The sequence below is a fragment of the Phymastichus coffea genome, unplaced genomic scaffold, assembly GCF_024137745.1.
Source record: "Phymastichus coffea isolate CEN01 unplaced genomic scaffold, Cenicafe_Pcof_1.1 PCOF00250, whole genome shotgun sequence".
NCBI lineage: Eukaryota > Metazoa > Arthropoda > Insecta > Hymenoptera > Eulophidae > Phymastichus > Phymastichus coffea.
Window position 1 is genome coordinate 15,515 of NW_026707061.1, and position 18,866 is coordinate 34,380.

General features: G+C 37.1%; 2 protein-coding genes across 2 annotated transcripts in view; both read right to left on the reverse strand.

Moving 5' to 3' along the window:
- Positions 1-346: 346 nt before the first annotated feature.
- Positions 347-10,535, reverse strand: LOC131674503 (uncharacterized). Its single transcript, XM_058953224.1, has 3 exons — positions 8,829-10,535; positions 3,401-3,485; positions 347-3,320 (listed from the first exon to the last, which is right to left on the reverse strand). The coding sequence occupies exons 1-3, from the start codon at positions 8,919-8,921 to the stop codon at positions 3,172-3,174; spliced, it is 327 nt and encodes a 108-aa protein (XP_058809207.1). The 5' UTR covers positions 8,922-10,535; the 3' UTR covers positions 347-3,171.
- Positions 10,536-14,948: 4,413 nt separating this feature from the next.
- Positions 14,949-18,866, reverse strand: part of LOC131674504 (ataxin-2 homolog) — a 50,308-nt gene continuing 46,390 nt past the window's right edge. Inside the window, exons 8-9 of the mRNA XM_058953225.1 lie at positions 18,174-18,215; positions 14,949-17,810 (exon numbers count right to left, since the gene is read on the reverse strand). Coding sequence (XP_058809208.1) covers positions 16,359-17,810; positions 18,174-18,215 — 1,494 coding nt within the window. The 3' untranslated portion in view covers positions 14,949-16,358. The remainder of the gene's footprint in view (positions 17,811-18,173; positions 18,216-18,866) is intronic.

Sequence of the window (18,866 nt, forward strand, 5' to 3'; positions counted from 1 at the left end):
AAAAATCAAATACATTCATTAATCTGCCGCCGAACGATCGAACGACGAGTCTTAAAAAATATTCCAATATATATATACTCTTTTATAAACAGAAAATCACAATAAAATCACAGACTAATGATAACTGCAGATGTTTTGCTTCCTCTCCATACTATTAGGAATTTTAATTTTACATATGTAAGAAAACTATTAATAAAAAAAACTTAAAAACTATATATATCATAGAATGAATTTGGTAAAAATTACTTATTTCTATTTATAATCTTTGAATACTGTGAATCAAACTTTTGATATTCTTCCTTCGATATATACATACATGTACATATACATATATGTATATATATATATATTTGAATAAACTAACAGGTGATGTTGGGGATATTGATATTAGAGGTATACTTTTCTGAAAAATAAAAACGCGTTATTTTCATTTTAACATTTTATTACAATCTAAGTGTGAGTGGTACTTTGTGATTTTTCATGCACATTCATGAAATTTAATAAGGAAGTAAGTTGCAGTTGCATTATTTTTATATAAGTTGATTCGTTTTCATCGCGACAATAAAGTTCTAGTTTAGTTTACATATTAAAACTTTACTTATTTCGTCGCTCATTCGATTCCGCGTACGTTAGTTTAGGAGTTTTCATTCTTTCGCTGCATTTGCAAGTACCGCCTTTTCAAAATTTATCGTTAATTGAATATACTTTTCGTTACAGGTATAATTACTTTTTTTCAAATAGTTAGAATTATCAATGAAATAGTACCGTTATCCGTCGAAAATCATCGGCGTTGGTTTATTTCTACTTTTATTAATGGCATTAATAAAAAAATGACTGTATCCATTCTGATGTATTTTTATCTGTGACTCCTGAACAGCGATTCTTATATCGAACCTCACATTATACGTGAAATAATATAAAAGCGCCCTTTACACTTTGGAAGAATGCATCGTTCCTTCTCAAGTTTCTATGTAATTATTTAAATCCTAGCAAGTGGTGTTTTTGTTTTATAATTTCTTTTTAATCAATGGCCTTTCGAGTCTTAGGTCTTTGCTCATCGTACTATTTCGTTCGAATCCTAAATACCGCGCTTTCTCTCTTTCTTTTTTTCTCTCTCTTTATTTCTTTCTTTCTTTCTCTTTCTCTCTCTCTCTCTCTCTCTCTCTCTCTCTCTCTCTCTCTCTCTCTCTCTGTCTCTCTTATACAAAATGTTCAAAACTTGAATCAATATTCATACGTTCAATTTTCATCAACACTTATGCATACATATGATACAAAATAAAACATAATTAGACCTAATCTTTGTTCATCGGTGTAAAAACATTGCCGTTGATTTAGTTACTTTTCTTCCTAATAGTTTATACTTTTCGTTGATTTTTAAATGAAATATCAATACCATTCATTCATCACACTGGCTTGCAGGCCCTAGCTATCCTACTTATTAGATTTAACATCCGAAGTAAATTTTCACTTTTCATTTAGGCTGAAAAGATCTGTGTTCGCTTTCGCACAGCTGTTATCTTGCACATTGATGAGCGAAGATTCTTATAAATTTATCATACTTAACATTACATAAAATACGTAATTATAAATCAAACGAATGGAGGGTTTTGATACAGAACTTAAACATTATCATCGGGCAGATACCTACTGATCACTACAACACTGTCAAAACTGCACATTTTATTAATACCTTTTTAACATTATATTTTGAAAAGTCATTTCGAAAGATTATTTTTAAATGGATTTAAAATAATATATATTAATAATTAGTAGGCAAAATCTGATGTACTATAACCGTAAAAGTGAGAGGTAGAAACTAGCTACCCGATAATATCTATCCAATATTGACTTCAGAGTATTAAACTGTTAATATAAAAAGTCTCAATAATAAAAAGGAAAAAATTAATAATATCATTAGAATGTAAATTATTAATTCATTCTATTATGACGACTATAACGCTTATATAGCACTAATAAAAATAAAATGAAAATAAAAGGACTCGACACATATTGCATAAACTTGTCTCGTACAACGTATATTAACAAAAAATAAAGAAATTGTAGTCTCTTTTTTGCGTGGCGGAATATCATCACAGTACAACGGGAAGCAACGCGATAGTACACGATTTATTAATTTTTTATTCATCATTCGTTTAGTGACTTTATAAAAAATTTGAAAAACGCAATGAATTTGAAATCGTTTTGAAATTTGGGATCACCACCCAGCGTGAAAATATTGAATTAAAGTACGTTTGCATCGTTTTCCCGCAGTTGCCGAACTAGTGAATTTTAGAGTATTCACTGTGGGCTCACATCGACTTTCTGTAAAACCATTCGCTGTTGTTAAACTTGTTTTTTTTTTATGTTTCGCTACAACAATCAGTTCACGATTCCTAAAAAATTATAATTGATAAAGGCTAGGAAATACGTAATTACAATAAAAATAATAATATATAATGATAGTGCAATAGAGATGGTTAAAAATTCTAAAACGTCTATGGATAACAAAACGAGAAACGAAATAATTATAGAATCATCACAAATAAATCATTGCTCCGGTCAACCGGCTTTCCTCTTCCTTATTTCATCCTCTACTTAATAATTCCTCGCTGCGCGTACATTCCATTGAATTTAAATGTCAACTAATGTATAATATTGTTTCTGCCGCTCGCACGCACTCATCGTCATCAATTCCATCGCGAGAACAAAGAAATTACAACGACGAACGTCATTTATGGCGTGATTGTTGATGATCGTAGGAAAAACGGAAAACACAAACACGCAAGAGTTAAAGCAAAGCGCACGAACAGGAAGATCATCGATAAGAAGTAAAGAATGGCATGTACTTGATGAACGCCGTATGCAGGCTGGTTGGATTTGGATTGAGAGCGTGGGATGGTATTTGAAAGAAATAGGTGTGAAATAGCGATAGACGGATGAGAGAAGAAGACGGGGGAGGGGGTAGAGAAGAAGAAGAGATAAAAGAAGCCAGCAGCCTACATAGGTGGTCGTTGCGTGTGATCTGCGCTCGCTCGTGGCTCTGCTAAGATGGGCGAGGCCCGCGGCTATCGGTTGTCGCGCGTGAACGACGCACTCGGGCGGATGGGCGTCTTGTCGCTGTTCTTCCGTTGCTCTCTTTGCCTCTGCTGGCGGTGAAGGCGGTACCGGCTACGGAGATGCGGAACTAGTGACAGCCATGAGGGGCGCCGGGGGCAGCGCCACTGGTATGTGATAATATTTACACTGGGGCCGCATGCAGGTGCCCTTGACCGCATCTCTGCACACGGTCACGCGGTTGTCTATCACCTCCACGTTTCCTGCAAGAAGCAGCAGAAAGCAGATATCGTGAGCGCGCGCTCCTCGCCCGGTCGTGCCCGCTCGCACTCACTGCACTCACCGTCATGGAGATGGATGAACTTGCAGGCGGGACGGTTGCACAGTTGCCGATTAAAATCTTGGCACACCGGGAGGGTGTCCAGTAACTGCAAGAAATTCGACAAATGCACAGTATTACATTTTGCTGGTCCGATCAGGGCTGAACTCTCGTCGAGCAATTTCAACGACAGTCCAATAAATAACAGTTCAATCTGCAATTCGTCATTCATCGGATCAACACGCGCACGCACACACGTCGTACAACAGTTTCCGATCTGTTTCTGCTCATTTATGCCCATTCGCTCAACCACGCAACCGCTCTCTCCTCCATTCGCTCTCCGGCAACAATGTTAGAGCATATCCACGCATTTTGAGTCGCATGCTCTAGAAATTCGAACGTACAATGAAAATTCAAAGGTAATTATCGCTAAAGGCATTCGGATACCCAGTAACCAGTCCGATCCTACAGGCTGGCCTGTGCACTTTTCTTACTTGCACTTCGGGCCCACTTGCCTGCAATAATGTTCTGCGAACTAACAGTCACTGGGAATCCGAACGAATTTTATTATTAATGAGATAAAAAATTTGCAGTAGAACGTTTTCAAGTGTTATATGTAAGGGACTCGCAACTTTCCTATCGATAACTTTGTCAAGTGCCTCAAAATAATCATTCTCTTTCTATATGCACTTGACGTCTCGTTTCAACTCGACGTTACTTCTTCTGTACCAAGAAATCTCGTTTGTTCGTTGGTAGCTGAATAAGGACAACTGACTGAATTGCGTTTCAAGAAAAGTTGAAAACGACTGTCGGAAAGAAAACAAACCGAAGAAAGTTATTTGAAAAGAAACGTAAAACAATAGCGATTCGTCGACAGATCAAAGCGTAGCAAACAACCAAAAAAATTTACAATTGTTGCTTTCAAAGGGATTCAAAGGAATGCTCTCCAAGTTTTTATTACACACAGCGACGACAGTTGCAGTAAAGGCGCGAAGTATTCTATATGATTACTTTATCGATACTAAAGTTTTCAAACGACATGACGCCAAATCGACAATACGGACCTGCTACGTGCAAAAAGAGCCTCGGCGATGCTCATCGAAATCTTGGCGATTCGCTCGTTTGAAATTCTTTCAAAATTCGGCGTAATCTCGAAAAGGGAACACAGCCGCGTCGACTAACCCGGCTACGCTGCGTGCTACGAACAAAGCTTTGAATACGACGACGACGACGACGACGACGACGACGACGACGACGCGCTTAACACACAGGCAGACAGCGTTCAGCACGCAATTTTCTCGCGGCGCGAAATGCTTGAGTGATGCTCATTGTGCCGACTCACAATGTCGGGGCTGCATCGCGCGAACGGCTTTCGTTTCATCCGAGCAAAACGAATAAAACAAATCAACATGCGCCTCTGCGCTACCTTTTAACGCAAGCGTCTCCCTCAATTTTCAGATCAATGACTTATTGACGAATTTTAATCAGTACTACTAGATTATGATGTAATGCAAATCTTTGAAAACAAAAGAATAATGATATGCTTGAACTAGCCAATGAAAAGATCTTTAACGATCTGCTTTCTTGAGCACGGAATATAATCTTGCGGTTGTACATATGAAAGCGTTAATGACAATGACACTGGCTTCAACTTGATTTTCGCTGACTTGCTATTTTGCTGCTAACTGCCAATTGATTCTCAGTCAATTGCATGCTCATCGATTCAAAAGTTACATTTACCGGGACCTACAACTCTTCCCGCTTACGGATCTTTTTTATTCACTTGAAGCAAATGGAAATCTCTTTTTTTTTCTCTCATTTAAGAACTTTTTCTTATAACATGTTATGCGTAAGAATACGTATACTTGTCGCATTATTGCACGCGCACGTGCTTCGCTACTTTTCATTCGTTCAAATCGCGCTGCCAAATGAAGCGTTGTCTAAAAAGAATATCGTTTAACAGCTAGCTCGTACATTAATCTTTCGAGCACAGTAGTGCAACTATTGTTGACAATTAAAACGAAGAAGATATACAAGAGTACACGGTTAATGAAATTTCTCGCTCGTTCGTTCAACGACTAGAATGTTGGTTCATCAACGAAATTTATCAAAGCAAATTTGCATCTAGGTAGCATTTTTATTTTCCGAAGAACAAATGATGCATAGCTCGTGCAAAGTACTCCCGATCAAAGATCAAGTGCAGACGAGACGTTTCTTGAAAAATCAAACTCAGTAAGAAGCAATCTTCCGTAAAACGATGAGTAACAAACGCGACAGTTTTCGATCGATGAAAAATGCTCTATACTTTGTTTTATCAGTAAGTGGCCATGCAAAATATTTATCACAGCTGATAGTTTTGTATTTGTGAAAACAATTAATCATTCTAATAGTGAGAATGTACATGCATCATGTATCAAAATTGAATGATAAAATAATAATAACGACGTGAATTCTCGAGATGCTTACGTCGTTTTAGAGACGAAATAAAATTTAAAATGCAAACGACAGCACGAAATGATCGACTTTCAATCTTCATACTGCCACGAAATTATCTGTCGCATTGTATAAGTCCGCAACATGAATGTATAGCAACTTTCACATCGGGAATTCTACTTTGAGAAATTGCGAAATGAAAATAGTTCTCAAGTGTGTATTTAAAATGGGAATGTCTGACACAATTAGGCACGTCTATGCACTGAAAAGTATATCGTTGAGGACGCAAGCAAATGCAGCAAAAAATAAATGTAAACATTGAAAGTCGTACAAAACTTGGAGGAAAATTACGAACACGCGCAAGATTATGTCGCATATGCACTTGTTTATTGTGTTAGCTCAGTGTGTTTTTGGTCATAAAGCATGAAAACAACCTACCAAACATTATTAAAACGGACACAAAATGAAAATATATTCAAGAATATATTCGTTTACTGGCATATAAAGCTAATTATTTGCATAACATTGTTAGAAATTCCATATTTTACCATGAATAGTAGTACAATTATAAGCGTGCTAATTTGATGATAAAAGAAACGTAATTTAGTAGAGATAACACAAGTATAAAGTTAGTTTAATGCTCTGCATAACGTACACGAAATTTAGTTAGGTATAGAACATTCATGTGCAGAATTGAAACGTCGTAGATGAATAGATCATCTTGGCTTGGATGAGCCTGCGTATAATGCCATCGAGGAGACTCGAGTGATTTTGAGTGATTCAGAAGAAAGTCAAACATAAGCCAGGAAAGAGTATTTAATAAGCAAAGTCTCAAGAGATTATAGATAGAAAATCATGAATAAATATATATTTTCTAAGATATCGACATAAATAGCTGAAATAATAATCATAATGTCTAATATAAGAATTGTTCCTCTATCAGTTCCGCAATAGCCTTATGCTACAAAACACTGAATGTCATCATGCAATTAAAATTTCGGATTTTATAATTTGGTGGTGCTTGGGTGACGATATTGCGGTCCATACCACACATACAAACTTGAAACATTCTTAAAAATAATTGGTTAATCATTATTTTCGACAGAAATGGAAATTGAAAGTGAGGTAGAGGCAAGCAATCTCTAAATTTGAAAGAAAAAGAATAAGATGAGAGGTGTTGATTTTTATTGTAAAAAAACTATCACACGTTAAGGACCAATTATAATATAAAACAAGAAATCAGAAGTAATAAAAACGGCGATCGTGCGACTATGACCTTCGAGTGCAAATTGAAAAATCGATTGATTTCATTATTATTAAACTTTCTGCTCAATGCAAGCAAACATCGTGTAAATGCGGGTATTTGCGTACCATTGACTATCCATCGATCCGAGACTTAATCTATATATTTACCGAATGTTAGTGCAGGATAAAAAGCAAAGATATTTACATTTCGATAGAATTAAAATCGCCATCCCGACTTCGATCACCCAAGCATTTCGATGTTGGCGAGGGCCAATGAATGATCGCGTTTGATCGATTCGCTCGAGCGGTCACACGGCCAAACTTAGATAGTGAAGAGAAACAAAAACGCACACACATTCACTCTCTACTAAAAAAAGCTGAATACTTAAAAATGTTCTATGAAAATCAGATACATATTCTTCATAATATATAATGAAAATCAAACGGGACATAGAATAATTGTAGTAACTAAAAAAACCGCAACAGCGAATCGAGCCATAGCGAAGAAGCAACAATAGACGTTCCGATTGATCTATGATGTAATTATCAATTTATCTTAAAGAAAAGAATATACATATGTCAATAATGTAAAGGTACTTAGGGATTTGTAAAGCTATCAAATTAATATATTCTACTGCAAATAAGTTCAACACTAGTTCAACTGCGACTCCGCAACCATAACAATAGCATCAATCAATAAGGCAAGCGTTTATTTAGTTTGCGTGTATCATATATAACTTTTTGGGTTTAATTATACTTAATCCAATCAACAGCAGTGAATGCAATAATACGAGCACATAGAAATTATTATATTGTCATCCACAACCGCTAGTGAAAGTGTATCTGTAACGAGAATAAGAAAAATAAGCCTGCGCATGTTTGCATTACACCAAATGATGTATGTTATCTATATATAATCCATTAATAATTACACGATTCAAGTTAACTTATCAAATGAAAATTGACCGAACAATATTTACTAGTTTTACTCGACAGCTCGGAACTTAATCAAGCGTTCTTTTGAAGCCAGCAAAATTATCGTATATTTCTGAGATTCATTTTAATTATTGAGTAGAATTTATAAATAGTTTGGAAAAAATTCAGTGTGATCCATAAAAAATAATGTTTTTAATAGACAAATAGCTTCGTTTTGCTAATTGAGTGATAAAAAAAGCGTGCTAAATTTATTATCGTGACATGGATTCTCGAGTGTCAATGCCTGAAATAGTACATAAAAGTAATTATAGTAACGATAAGGTTGGCAAAACCCTATATCAATACATTTTGTAATAAATTTAACTAAGAGACAAACACCAGGTAAGGCAGTGGTTATTCGCAGTTATAGTTGCGGTGAGCAGTTGTGAGGGAAGTACCCCCAAAGCTACGTGTTAGCCAAGTTCATCAAAGAGCATAGGAAGATGTTGAATGCTTTAGCACGAATTTGTTATACATAAGCTTTTAATTATTTTAATGACTGAGTCGTCGAAACTGGTGAAAACATATGCTCAACTTCCGCCGAGTTTCTTTGTGAACTTGAAGGTTAGCAGCATTGTGATGTCAGACCTGCACTGTAACGACGCAAAGGAAAAACAAACATACAGTAGTAAAATTTCAAGTATCAACGAGGAATCGTTGCGGCGCACGAATGTATCACCGAATAAAGTGAACAAAAGCAATAGATAAAGCAGTGTACAGAGATATACATTACTTGCAGCAATAAAATTACAGGCAGATCTGAGATCAAGATAAAAACTGGTTACAATAATGAGTCTACCTGTCCGCAGCTGTCTGTGTAGACGACACAGTGAGCGTTTTGAGGGACCACTTGGGCCCCGACAGTGGCTAAGGCTGCTAAGGCGATCCACATGCAGCAAACGAGGCAGTGTTCGAGGTATTTTTTTTTATTTTCATTACCACTCGGTCGAATTCAGTATGGGATGCACCGGAAACCAAAGTCGATAGGCACGAGGAATTAGCGTGCCCTCGAAGCACCCAGGTACATGTCCAAGAAGTTTTTTTGTTTTTCAATTAAGGCGATGCGTCAATACAAGATGCGTTCAAGCGTTTGGTATATCAATAATCGTCGAATATGTCCAAGAAGCCGTCCCTACGTAGAACGGTTAGTTTGTGGCGATTTGCATTTTTTACATAGGTGCATTAATTTTGATTTAATTTTTTTTGTTTTTTTTTTCGTTTTTTTTGTTTTTTTTTGTTTTTTTTTGTTTTTTTTTTGTTTTTTAGCATACAAATAATAATAATGATCAGTATAAATTTATCGACATTATTATTTTTGTTATTGTCGATATATTTGAGTTTAGCCACACATTTTTACACCATGTACCGGGGTGAGTTTATAGATTTTTTGTTTCATTGTATGATTAATATAAATTTTGATTACAAATTTACCATATTGGCATGGTGACAATGCGCCAGTCGTGCATTAATAACCAAGCCAGTAATTTGAAGTAAAAACAATGTTGGTAAATGAATATGCATGAGTTTTCATTTCAATTTTCAGTCAAATAAATGATTGATCAATTAAATTATAACACAATTAAAAAACGTATTCAAATCACGTTAGAAATTGATTTAAAAAAAATAACGAATTAGTGAATTTTAAACAAAATTTATATATAAGTATAATATCATCAAAAATTGATTAACGTCAATAAAATTTAGATAATAAAAATTAATGCAGATAATTTTCAATTGAAGATTTTGAGTACAGTCATTTTGAACATTATTATCATAGCATAATTGTAATAGTCCAGGTTTTATAATTCGTGAATAAAGTAAAGGTTAGGAATATCCGGAAATTACCAGAACCAGGATTTTTGACGATGCAGGATATAGACGGATTCGTGCAAGACAGATAGGATTGACGAAGTTTAGAGCACAAGCATTGCGTTGTTCATTCAAGTTCATTGCATTTTTCATTCAGTTCAAAATCGTGCGATGTCCGGAAGAAGGCAAGCATGAAACAGAAAGTTCATAGAAAAATAATGAAAAGAATGTAAATCATGCAGTGCCATCACTTAGGCCAAACAATAGGGAACATAATTTTTGTTATTAACGATTTTTTAATAAATAATTTATAAGAAAGTCAATTGTGCTATAAAAAAGTATTTTTTATGTTTTATTTTTATCATGTTCCCTATTTACACATATCGTATAGTTTTTATCATTATTATCATTATTATCGTCATTCAAAACAGAAATATCGTACTTTTTAATTTGGCTATTGATATAAATAGTAATGATTTGGTCTATACTAGAGATAAAACTTCTACTTGTCTGGAAGTAATAATAATAATTTGGGCCTTCGTGCAAGATTAATAATTTATATTTGATATAAATAAAATTTAACTACATTTAAATCAATAACTATATTAGTCTTTTTTCGCATTAGAATAAATAAATAGTTTGAAAATTGTGCATTAATAGAAGACTTATAGAGCTAATTCAACGTGTACCATTTATTGAAAAGTGTAACCTTTAAATGTGTATCGTAATCCGACAATGATATTAAGTGTTATTTTTACACATTCACGTTTTAACGGTTCTTGATATTTTGTTCTTAGAATAGCTGTATTGAATACTACTTTTAAACTAGTTTTTGCTAACTAGACAGTTACTTTGTGCTCAGCGAATTAGTGAAAGCGAATGTGTAAACGCAAGTTAAGTGAAACTTTATAATATAAAGTAAATCAAATATTATAAAAATGTGTAGCAAGCAGCGATAAATGGTAAGAGAAGCTTTTGTTCAAAGAAAATATGGAAATGTGTTATGTAACTATGATGTACAAATATTTTTAGATTATGCATTGAGAAACAAAAATTCTTAAATTGTGAATCGATATAACCAATATTAAAAATGATAAATTAATTATAAATAGTGAATGGATACTACGGTGTGAAATAGAACTAACAAGAAGTTAATTAAGTACATAAACTGAGTTATAGTACATTTTTATGATAGTAAATAGAATGATATGAAAGCATTAGAGAGGGAAAGGGTAAGCTACATGAAGAGTTCGGAAATTCACGAATATACTTATAAAAGCCTGGATTCATTGATATATGCAGGTGATAATTAAAATTAATAAAATAGTATCATTAAAGGAATATGTTCAAATTACAGTACGATTAGATGATGATGCATTTGAACTGGACTTGGTCAATGTGTATTTATATTATTACATACGATTAGTCACCATTTTACGTATTCGTAGGCACGAAAGGGTCACACTTACTCTGTTGTCTACGCGCTAAATAGCTTATTCAATGAAAATTTGATATAAATATCAAGTTTTTTTCAATATGCATCGACTATTGAAAGAAAACTAAGATTAAGCACTCGTATGGTATAGTAATTTGTATAGCTTTTGAATTTACATAAATAGAGTGCCTTTCATAATGTAAAAAAAAAAACAGTAAAAAAGAGCTTTTGATCTTCAAATTACGATGAAAGATATTCATACTGTTCTGCTTTTCGGCGCATCGCTTTTTTTCTTTCCTCTTGCCATTTAGTTTGCGTGACTAAAGCACTGGAAGCAATAGGATAGAGCTAGAATGGTACTTGAGCATATATATGTCAGGAATTAAAGGATTGTGTATTGCGAATATACAAGTTAGTCTGACTTGAAATCTGAGCATCTAAAGCAGCTAGTAATTATATATATATATCAATTGAACAATGTAAGCGACCTTGTGCTTGATGAAAAATAAGATAATAAAATATACACTAAAAAATGAACAAGAAAGAGAAAAAAACTGTAAACAAAAAAGAGCAGAAGAAAAAAACATCAACTGGAAACAAAAAAAACGTAGCTAATTAACCACAACCATGAAACGTACAATGGTAGTTTAAAATGAAAGAAGACAAAGAAAACTATTGAACTAAACAAACAAAAATAGTAGAGTAAATTGCGCAAGGTGGAAGACTTAAAAAAGGACAGCACGTTCTACCAAACTTGAAAAAAATATGCTCACGCTGAATAGATGTTTGATTTTCAAAATTTGCAAAAAAATAGAAAACGAAAAATGATATTAACAAGCACTAGGTCGATAGCGTTGACAAGAGTCTAGAATGATTATTAACGGGAAAGCAGGAAACCAGCGGCCAATGGATTATCAGGCCGGGGGCGTATCGAAAGGAAAGGCTGCATGTTGTGTAAAGACGAAATTGTAGGCATCATACTTAATACTGAGTGAACAATTTTCTTTGTGTCTTTTTCTTTTTTTCTGTTGTTGGTGGTTTTCGTATAGCTGATACAACGGGATAATAGAGGATAGGAAGGCTATATATCTCTTTCAATGGAGAAAGATGAAATAAGAAGCATTAATAAAACAAATATTCATGCATTTATCAAGCATTATTATTACAAATACTGGGTGACTCCTTACAAACCCCGCGAGCGTGCATGCGCAAAAACGCATTCGACCTTGAAGAAAATTGCCTCCAGAGTACGCTAATAAATCTACCGTAAAAAAAAACAGATGTAGATAGATAGGTCAAAACCTACAGGTGGCTAATTCTTTATCTATGCCGTTAAAGTACATACATTGCTTTTTACATTATTCTTTAGTGTTGTGATTTCTACGTTCAAACTTTTAGCTTCCCATGTAATTGGTACGTAAATTAAAGGCGTCTTCTTACAACGTAGTGTATAGGTCGGAATGTTATTCGATCAGCGAATGCGCAAAGCTTTGCATTTGCATTCCCGGGGTCGCATGTATAATATATATGTATATAAATGTAGCATATTTTAGATATTTATATATAAATGTCGACATTTTACATATGCCAGGATTGGTGTACGTGTAAATATATCAGATATATAACAATGTACATGAAGAATTTAAAAAAAAGAAGAACGGTACAGTACAGAATAAATACTACTTGTCATATGCATCTATATAAGTGGTTATACTTTAAATCATCTTTTTACTCACTTCTTTTACTTCTTATTACTTGTATAACATATATATATAGCATAATTATTATGTACTAAATTATATGTGTATATTATTTCGTTGCACGAAAGTTTTTTGATGCAACCGGTCAATATTGCGTGTATATAATTTTCATATATATATTAAATATATGCTCTTTCTGTATATAAACGTAAATATAATGTGTAAGCATATCGTTAGTATATTTTTGTTTACTTCGTCATTTTCTTCAGTAGTCGTATACTACTTGCTTACGCTTTAGAACGTGTATGTTCATGTGCAGTGAAGTGTCAAGTGCAAGAAAAGGCACTTTCGTTATGCGTGTGTGACAAATGACTCGATACATACCCAAAACCTCGCAATTTAGCGATCGTTTCGATTCGAATAAATTTTTTCTTTTCTTTTACAAATAAAATTTATAACTTGACTAACGCATTAAAAACAAAATTAGATTTTCTTTCAATATTGCCTTCATCGATAAAATTAATTGTTGATAATAAAATATTTTCATTAATTTTCAATAAAATTCTTCAATTTAAAATTCTCTTCCACAAAACAATATTAATAAAAATTCATTGCCGTTAAAAGATTATTGCAATACTCAAACGATAAAATTCGTAAATTCGTCAACTAAAACTGGTACTCGAAAAAAACCAATTGGCCTAACTTAAGACGAAAGAAGGTTTTGGGTATCCGCTCCGACTGAACGTACTCTTTCATAAAACCACTCAGGAACCGTTTCGATAGTTTTTCTCTATATCTCATGAAAAAAGAAAGTCCTGCTCGGCAGGAAGATTAGGTAATTGTTCCTTCGCAAGGTCGCGCTCCGGCTACCATATATCATTGTACAAGGCCCTTTTTGGTTAATCGCGGAGTCAATATGTGAGGCCGTTCATTCACAGTAGCGACGAAATTTTTTGAATTCTCGCCACCACACCGATCGTTATCAATTATAGTCTTAAATTAACATTTAATTATAACTAGGGCAATTACGATTATACAGGCTACGTACTATCACAATCAAATAGGCTCTTCTGCTTGACCCGGCGTGAAAAGCCATTCTCTTCAGTGAATATTAAGAAAGCTAAATTATAATCAATGTGCTTATAAATATATTTTTGTTCCTATCACGTTTGCTTACTGGAAGACACTGTTGTTCGCATCAGGGTTATCGTACAAGCCTCGCACGAGGCTACCTTTTCTCTTTGATCCTCGTCCTTCACTTTTATCCGTGTTAAAATTGACTGATTGCATTTGGGCAAACCACTTGTCGTTCAACTCAACAGTGTTGTGCGATTTGATTACTTAACAGCTGATGAGAATAGCTTTTCACCCACGACCAAAAGCTCAAAAGACTTCGAGCCAAGGAACAAAGGCGCGAGGAGTACTTTGGATCGGATGATAAAAAGACTTTACTGTATAAGCACAAATACTCTACTAATATATCTTGCGTATTCGCACAACAACTTCAAGATTCCGATTATTTGCACAACACGCGCCACTTGTTCCCTAGGTGGCAATATACCGGAGCTTCCACCGTCGTACAGCCAAGCTACTTCATTGTACAATGCACTGCGATTCTTTCCCGTACACTTTGTCACCCGTTTCTTAACGTTTCTTAATTTACAATTTGTCGAAATCGCCTTATCAAAACTCGCTTTACGATCAAATTTTACTCGATTCAATACACGTTTACTTCAAGAAAACTCACATCACTGGCAAGTACGTTTAGTTATATAAATAAATTTAGTAGTAGTCTATTCCTTTCCATGATTTTATCTTTAATATTATTATCGATATTGTAGCTTTCATTTTTATTAGCAATAATAGTTTAATATAGTTGCGATTTTAGTAGCCGTATTAAATTATACATATATATATATATATATATATATATATATATATATATATATATATATATATATATATATATGCGCATTTACGAACAATGACAACACCGAGTTCTTTTTAACAGTTTGATTGTTCGTCAGATATCATACCGGTCATTTTTTTAAAATCCGAGGCCATTCGTGAGTCAAGTTCTTAAGAAACATCACAATTATGATTGTAGAATGTGCGACCAATCAATTGTTTATATATAAATTTATTTCGGACACGTTGGGTCAACCAAACTCTCACGATTTGAATCACCATTTTACATGAACAGGCGTATAACCGCGACGTATATCTATGAGTTATACGGAATTGTTGAGATAACAAAATAACTGAAGGTCAACTAGAATTAAAAGAAAACTAAACGATGGAAAGCTCAAGTTTGCGCGATAATTTGATTTACACGCACGAGGCAAGTTATAACTAGGAAACAGTAGATCGACGGAACTTTATTTCATTAAATTTAACGACTTGGAACTAAAATGACTTGAAAATATTATTGAAACGAATAATAATCAAACTTAAACTCAAAATATAACACAAAAAATATAAATATAAATCGTGAAATAAATCACAAAGACCTTAAGGAAACTTCATCATGCAAGAAAACTGATTCTCAGCGGACAGTAAGAGGAACACTGGAAGAGAAGTATATTAAAAATAGAAAAATAGTACTCAATATTTGTATAGTATAAAACCTAGGAAATGAAAAAAAATTGTCTTCGAGTAACACACAGTTTTCAAGAAAGTAGTATTAACATGCTGTTGCTAATATGACTAATAAAAAACAACCACCCTAATGTCATCATAAAAACTCTTATAAGATATAAAACTGACTTAATTGCAAAGAAGAAAACTTAAGAAATACACATACTAGTTCTAAAAAAACAAACAATCTAAAAATAAAACCTTAATCTATAAAAACAATTTAAATTGCGCACTCGATGCTAACCAATCAACAGTGCAATTGCGTTAATCGTTATTGTATAATTATCAAAAGTAAAACACTTCAAAACACTATCTTCCAGGAGTTCCTTGCCCAGTCTGAAATCGATAGGAGAATTACAGCAAAAAAAAAACGAGAGAAAAAAGAAAAGAAATATATGTAGAGACGACCCTAAAAACTCACACGTGCAACATGCCCGAGAAATAGGGCGGGGAGGAGGGGGTGGGGGGTAGGGGCGATCGGAGCGGCCACGATTAATCGAGTGCCGTCGAACGAATTGTTGCGATTAACCGTTGAACGTCGTTGAGCTAAAGAAGCGGTCAAACGGAACTTTGAGATCCCGGCGTGTGCGTAGTATCGAGATACAGGCCGGTGTTTTTCGTCGTAGTAAGGCACTGTTCAGCGACGATTCTGACTAGAAAACGAAAGTTGTCATCGTACTGGAACTGTTCTGCGAGTCTCGCGGACCGGGACGTCCGAACGAGGGATGCGCGCGTGTGTCAATGGCGCTTAGGTGGTCTTCATCTTCTTGTAGGGCTGCATGATAACGCCGCTGGACGCGGCGGCCGCAGCCGCGTGGGCAGCCGCGGCCGCGGCGGCGGCGGCACCGGCACCGCCGGACAACGCGACCTGGGGCTGCGCGGCCATGGTCGCGGCCGTAGCCGGACCCTGGCCGGAGGCCGCGCCCATCTGCGGCACGGCGCTGGCGACCGCGGGCATACCGGGGATCACGGCGTAGGGGCTCTGAACGGCGTAGGGCGAGGGCTGCACCGAGTAGGGACTGCCCGGCAGCACGGGCTGCCTTACCAGCGAGTACGGGTTGAGCGGGCTCGCCGTGGCGTGCGGCGGCCGGTAGGTCAAGAGGCCGGCGGGCAGGGAGGCGGCTGCACCCGGATGGTGGAGGGCTCCGAGGCCATGGATCATGGACGGGCGGGGGGCCGGGGCCGACTGCTGGCCTAGCTGGGCCGCGAGCGCCTGCTTGTTCAAGGCCACGCCCGTGTAGTTGAGAGCGTTGAGGGTCCCGATGCCGTAGGAGGCTGCAGCGGCTGCGGCCTGTTGGGAAGCCGCGGCTTGCTTGATCGCCTTGGCGTAATTCTTCTGGGCGACCTCCTTGGCGAGAGCCGCCGGGTCGAGAGAGAAACTGGAGGGCACACCGAGGCTGCTGAGAACGTTGAAGTTGGCCATGTTGGCCGCGGAGTAGTTGAGACTAGGGACCGAGTTGATACCGGCTGCCGAGGCCATAGAATTGACGCTGACGAGGGTCGGAATGGTGTTGAGGCCGGCCATCGAGGTGATGGCGTTGACGGACGCGTTGTGGGCCGCGGCGGCGCTCAGGGCCTGCTGGATATGCTGGTTGATCTGGTGCTGGTGCTGGTGCTTCTGCTGCTGCTGTTGCTGGTGGTGGTGGTGGTGCTGCTGCTGTTGTTGTTGTTGTTGCTGCTGCTGCTGCTGCTGCTGCTGCTGCTGCTGCTGCTGCTGCTGCTGCTGCTGTTGCTGTTGCTGTTGCTGCTGCTGGGTTTGCTGTTGTTGCTGGTGCTGGGGCGAGCTCGAGTGATTCAGGTCATGAGAGTTTTGGTTGGAGCTTGCAACAGCGGTGGCAGCTGCGGAGGACTCGGATTCGTGGTTCGCGCCGTTCGAGGTCTGTTTGTCATTGTTCGCACTCGACGGCGGCGGCGGCGGATTGTTTGGATCAACGAGGATCCCATTGGCGGCAGCGGCGGCGGCCTGGGCCGCCTCGACCGCATTGGCCTGACTCTGAATCGAGTTTTGCACGACGCCGACTGACTGACTCGAATTTTGGGCGGGTAAGGGTGGAGTTCCACTGTACTCACATGACACAGGCACGAAGGGCTGCTGGAGTTGCATGAGCTGCTGATAGGTCGTCGCGCTGGTCGGTTGGTAGACCGGCACGCCGGACTTGTCGCCCGCTGGACGCTTGTACGGAACCATTCCTGGGAAGGCCTGTAACGACACACGGCATGACGCCAAACTATTAGATCTGATTCCTCGCAATCTCTTTATAGAGCGCACTTTCATCGTCATCGTTCTCTCAACATATATTTCCTCTCTAATTCTCCGTTGCGATGTAGTCCCTGGCGCACGGGAATGCTAATGCGAAAAAACGATCGAGAGAGCATTATAACCTCGCGGCCGAGAGCTTTTCGCTCGCCATTCCTTCTTTTCAACATTGCACTGTGCAACCGATCTTGTTGTCACTTGGTTGGCGCAATAGCGAGTGTTGAAAATAAGGAGAGCTCTCGGCGGCTCAAAACATTTTTGTGAAATGGCAGGATGTATGATTCTATGTTTTGTTTCTGCACTTACAAAGTTCTCGTAGTAGAGCGATCCGACAGACTTCATGTCCATCTGCAACAGAGATAGGATCGGTTTCAACTCATGTAAAGGACTGGATTTCATTGTTATTGATTGTCATGTGTGAGGATTCGAAGGAATGGGGCTATCGTAATACGTGATCACCAAGTTGAAGGGGCTTAGGATTAAACATGGTGTTATACATAAGTTGTGCCGATGACGCAGCTTGCAGCGACGTTGCCAAGCGACGAGGCATCCTTCTTAAATAAACTGCAAGGTTTTTTTCTCTTTCTGTGTGTGCAATCCCACAGATATATAAAACACGCTATAAAATATCTTTTAATAATAAAAACTAGTGGGAATTTGCTTGCACAGTACTCTTTACTTCTGAAAAATGCGAGCTTTTACGTGAGCTGCAAAGACCGCGAGACACTTATCTTCTTCCTTTTTTATTCTCATAATGATTGAAGGCGAAACACGGCCGATCGACGCCTTCGCGAATACTGCTCTTTACGTGAGCAACAGACGCTGTGTGTTCTATATGGTGTTTTACTTGAACGGGCTCTCGAAAAATTGCAACTAACGCGCTGAAAGTAATGGAAATCATCAAGAGACCAGCGTTAAAAAAAGGAAAATAAACAAATAAACAGATATCAAGTGAAAAAAGTACTTGAAGAATTACTGAAAAAAAGATAGAGAGCGAGA